Source organism: Coffea arabica, chromosome 10e (assembly GCF_036785885.1).
Source record: "Coffea arabica cultivar ET-39 chromosome 10e, Coffea Arabica ET-39 HiFi, whole genome shotgun sequence".
Lineage (NCBI taxonomy): Eukaryota > Viridiplantae > Streptophyta > Magnoliopsida > Gentianales > Rubiaceae > Coffea > Coffea arabica.
Genome location: NC_092328.1, coordinates 4,696,690 through 4,702,053, shown reverse-complemented (window position 1 = coordinate 4,702,053; position 5,364 = coordinate 4,696,690). Strand labels below are relative to the sequence as shown.

The following is a 5,364-nucleotide window of genomic DNA, read 5'->3' as shown; positions in this document are numbered from 1 at the left end:
TGGCCCGGCGGGTCAATCACTCGGCAGCCGAAATGGGCTTTTTCAGCTTTGTACAGAAAAGTCATATTCATTCAACAATGTTTTGAGTGTATCTTGCAAGCAAATCCAAAACCCAGTATGTGGTTTTAACTGCGACCGGTCCACCAACCAATGAAAACAGAGTGCAAAGTGAACTAGCAAGTTACTTAGGTAAGCAGTGACTGAAAATCACTAGCTTACTTGGCGCAGGCTGCCTTCTTTCTCTCTGTGCTCATCCTGTCAAGAACAACAAAAGCACAACACAAATTGGATACAATCTTTGATTTTCTCATCGTTCCCAAAGGAGGAGTAACCACTTCATTCATTTAGAACTTCTTCAATTTGATTAAATAAATCAACCAAAGTCTTGTAAACTTTGTTATACTCATTAAAACCTTGTTTAATTTCTAATTCACGGCAAATTCTTTTATCGATTTTTATTTTTTAGTTTAGGTCTAAGGACGACTTTTAAGTCTTGCAAAAGGAAAAATAGGAGAGGAAAGGACTCGAGAATCAACCAGAAACTTCACCACCGCCACCTAGTTATTGTCGTCGATAGTTGTTAGTTAAGTCACTTGTATTCAGTCCCTTCCCAACATATGTGAACCACATTTTAGCATCGTACATGTATATGTGTGGTAGGTTGAGATGATGACATGAATAACGAAGAAAGATAAGGATGTGGTTAGTAATGGATGGCACGCGAGCGAGGTCTGTTTTGGGTCACAAAGAGTTGTTGTATTTGAAGGGTAATTCTAGGATTTCTAGCACTAATCAAAGTTAATTGGATGAGGGAGTTGAATTGTGTGGTAAAAGTCGTCAGGGTTTGAAGTAAGGCAGTGGCAACAGATAACAAGAGGAATCCGGATGCTTCCAGCTTCCAGGGTATGCGCTACTGGTCAAAATCCAGACGAAGAATGACAGTCAACAGAAGAGGCCAGCGTTCTCTTTGACTGGTTAATGAGGAGGTCAACAACCGCGGTTAAAAAGATTAATAAATAAATTTCATAGTGGCTGTACTGTACGGGAACCATGTAGATCTGCTCCGGCGGCGTCAAAAGCTAGATGAGTAATGTTCAAATCATGCTACTGTGTTTATCCCATAGATTTTTTTTTTTTCAGACAGCAATATATGTACTATTCGAAAAAAAAAAAACAATATTTGCACCGTCCTAGAATCTAGAGACTAGAGGGGAGGGAGATTCCAATCGGATTGGATTACATGGGAGGCTAGGTATAACGGGCTAGAGGAAAGATAGGTCTGTTTAGTTTAAATGGATGTTTTGATAAACTCTTTAAATTTTTTTTTAAGTGTAAGGTACAAGATTTGAACCTCCTATCTTTTTTATATTTTTATAATTACAGAATGTAATATTTGAGTTCTGATCTACAATTCAAGAGTCCAACTGGATTGTATAAGGTGTTAAAGGAAAAGTATACTTGTTTAGATTAAAAAGGTGCTCTAGCATCCTCTTGAAATTTTCTTAAGTGCAAGATGCGAAATTTGAATCTCTAACCTACAATCCAAAAAGGGATTGACCAAGTTCAGGTTAAATTTTGATCGACTCGCGAATAGTTTAGATTCATTATGGGCCAGGATTCGCACGTAGGAATAAAGTTTTACCCATTTGGATAATTGGTTCACATACAATATTTAGGCTAGTAACTAGCGAGAGGTAAGAATTGAGTTAATTTATGTGATGGTTTTCTGGAATTATTTCCTTTTTTTTTTCCCTTGTTATAATAAGTAATCTAGAAGAATTTCCGAATCTAGAACAACTTTCGTTTATGTAACACGTGGTCTCGTGAACATCGGAATACATGCCACCATGAATACAAATGTCAAACATCAAGTAACCCTGTAGGGTCTTTTGTATTTTCCAATTTCGTTTTCCCCCAGAAATGAATCAGCCAAAAAGGTGCCCAAATTCGTCTTGGTGATCGGTATCAACTCATCTGTCAATAAAACCACGCAGGCGGACAACCGGACAAGTATGAGCTTGTTGAGATTGCCAATTTATTTCCAGGTCCACGACACCCTAATCCGGAATTAATAACTCGATTTTATTTAATGATTAATTTTTTTATGCACTTACAATATAGTAAAATTTTTTTTTTACACTAACAGCTACAATAAATGCATACTACATATAGAGATGTAATCGAGCCGAGTCGAGCTCGAGTAGTGCTATACTCGAGCTCGACTCGACTCGACTCATATATCCCTAGATTCGAGCTCGGCACGAGCTCGATCGAGTCAAAAAAATTGATACTCGAAATTCGACTCGATGTACTCGCGAGTAGCTCGAAACTCGACTCGATAAGGCTCGATAATGAAGGGTATTTTGTAAATTCCATATAACTTATACCCATAATAGTCATTTTATAATTATAATACACATATATTATTTAAATTATAAATATATTATTTAAATAACCCCGGCTCAACGAGTAGCTCGACGAGTCTCGAACCGGGGATTTTTGACTCGAAACTCGACTCGATTTTCATTCGAGCTACTCGAAACTCAGGTCGAACTCGGTCAACCCGAGTTCGAGCCAAGTCGTTGACCAAGCTACTCGCGAGTAGCTTGGCTCGCATACACTCCTAACTACATATATATAATTTGAATTTATGTCAGGTGGCGTGATCTAATTCAATTGACATGATTTGAAATTATATAAACGTCAGGTTATTTGTACAATGTCTAACTTTGTGCTGGCTTGTTTTAACACACTACCATCTACTTCTGGCTTGTTTTAAACACGTGGTGCATTTGATTCCCCCCCCCCCCCCCCCCTTCCCCACCCTCTGTTTTCTGATGTGATATAAACAATATACTATCGCGTTTTCTTTTATGACAAGTTTAACTTTGTTTACTGTAGAAAAATCATTGAAGGGCTGAAAAATTAGAACGCATCAGCTGACAATCAAGATAAAAGAGAAACTCAGAAATAATCAATTTTCTTACTAGTACTACTAGTGCTACTTTTCTTACCTATAGTTGTTGAACTTGGAATTATCCAAGCGAGACTGGATATTTTAACCACTCTGAAATGTCCAAGTCGGGCACATCAATTTTGCAATGTGCAAAATAGCAGCCGGGTGCCAGCTGCCAGGGGGGAGGAGATGCATGAATTTACTTGAGAAGAAGAGTAATCAATGCAAGAGCAGCAAATGGTATAGGATAGATAGGTGGAGAGAGAATTATTTGAACTAATTAATAGACGTTAGCCGACCCCAGATTATCACTAAGCAAATTCAGCCGCCTTTCACCCAAGTTCAAAGGGCTTTGCTTTTCCTGCTTTCTTTGATTCCCAAATGGCTGCTGGGCGCCGGCTGGTGCCCTCGACTAGAATACACGCACATATTCACATGACATCTGGTGATGCAGTGGATGGCAGAGGGCCCACGTTGTACAAGTTTACTTAAATCCAAAGAAACCTAAACTTCATTCAACTAAAACAAATGAAACCACTTACCGGTTTTGGTTCAGTGGCCACTAAAAATGGATTAAATCTCTTTTTTAACTATAGATCGAGTATTCCAACTTCACTTGTTTTATACTTTAAGGATCGATATGGCGCAGATTTTATGCTTTAGAAACTAAAGTGTCATAGATGAAAGCAGTGAGAATTCAAGTATAATCCAAGGACGTAACTTCAAATAAAAAGGGAGAAAGAAAAAAGAAAAAGACAATAATAGCACTCTTTGTAGTTTGTAGTTTGTACCACGTAAAAGGCCGCGTGGGGGATTAGTTTACTGGTGTTCCTATGGATTGACTTTGACGCAGTCTTTAGTCCAAGGGGGAATTCTTATACCAGTTCCAGACCACTACCGCTTGTACTTATTTTGGTCTACTCTCACACACTCCTCCCACTTACGTACCGAGTCTCCACTCGTCACTCCCTCCCTCCGCGATAAGCCCCACACCCCAGCGATGACACGCACACACACACACTAACCGACTTCACTCTCACAAAAGTTTCCACTTGGCCCCCAAGCACCCAAACCCCCTCACCTCAACAAAACGTGCTCCACTCGCTTTCCAATTTTTAATGCTCCTCCTTTGACCCACCCCAAATTTCCTTTGCTTGCTTCTATTTATTTACATCGTCATCCTTAGAATAGAAGAGCGAAAATACCTTGCATAACCGCCTTACTGCTACTAGTACTTTCCTGTCACCCCTCACGCAACTTCCACTCCTTTCCTACTATTCTACGGACTCCCCTAACCCTTCCCTCTATATATATAGTCCCCCCCCCCCCACCATCCACTCCTCACTCCCATCACTCTTCCAATCACCAATTTACTTGCTCTCCTCTCCCAGCAAAAACCCTTCTCTCTCGCGACTTTTCTATCACAACAACAAGTAACAAGACTTCCTTGCTGCTGATTTCTTGATTACTTTCAGAAACAATACCTGATATGGCTCTGGAAGCATTGAACTCTCCCACTACACCGACTCCTTCCTTCCCCTTCGACAACCCAAGCCTCCGCCATCTAACGGAGCCATGGGCCAAGGGAAAAAGATCAAAACGACCGCGTAGCCTTGACCATCCACAGCCCACTGAGGAAGAGTATCTAGCTCTCTGCCTAATTATGCTCGCTCGCGGTGGCAAAGTAAACTTCAGCCTCCCTTCTTCCTTTCCCTCTTCTTCCTCCTCCTCCACGGCTGCAGCAGCGGCGCCAAAGCCCTCTTTGCCGCCTCATGTTGCGACTTCCTCGGATGTTCCTAAGCTCTTGTACAAGTGTTCGGTTTGTAACAAGGCTTTTGGGTCGTACCAAGCTCTAGGTGGGCACAAAGCTAGTCATAGGAAGCTTCCTAGCGGTGGCGGCGATGACCAGCCGTCCACCTCCACCACTACGGTGACTACTACTAGTACTAGCGGCGTCGGCGCTGGCGGTAGCGGGAGGACTCATGAGTGCTCTATTTGTCATAAGTGCTTCCCTTCCGGACAGGCTCTGGGTGGCCACAAGCGGTGCCACTATGAAGGCACAATTGGCGGCGGACACAGCGGACTTACTTCATCTGAAGGGGTGGGGTCAACTAATACCAACAGCCACCGGGACTTTGACTTGAACTTGCCTGCGTTGCCGGAGTTTTGGTCCACTGAAGATGAGGTCGAGAGCCCTCATCCCGCAAAAAAATCTCGCTTCAATTTGCCAATTAAAGTGGAGAACATTAAATACTAGTGGAATTTGCAGTCTAGGTTGAAATATTCATCATGTTAGCTTATGGTGCAAAATCATTTATTTTTTTTCCTTTTATTCATGTCTATGTACAGATGAACTTGTCGACAGAGACAGTGATCGATCAATTTAATTCATTTTTTCGTTAATGCAA

The 5,364-nt window shown here is 41.4% G+C and overlaps 1 protein-coding gene across 1 annotated transcript; it reads left to right on the top strand.

Moving 5' to 3' along the window:
- Nucleotides 1–4,286: 4,286 nt before the first annotated feature.
- Nucleotides 4,287–5,364, top strand: LOC140015386 (zinc finger protein ZAT10-like). The gene has a single exon (XM_072067863.1). The coding sequence runs from the start codon at nucleotides 4,446–4,448 to the stop codon at nucleotides 5,211–5,213; it is 768 nt and encodes a 255-aa protein (XP_071923964.1). The 5' UTR covers nucleotides 4,287–4,445; the 3' UTR covers nucleotides 5,214–5,364.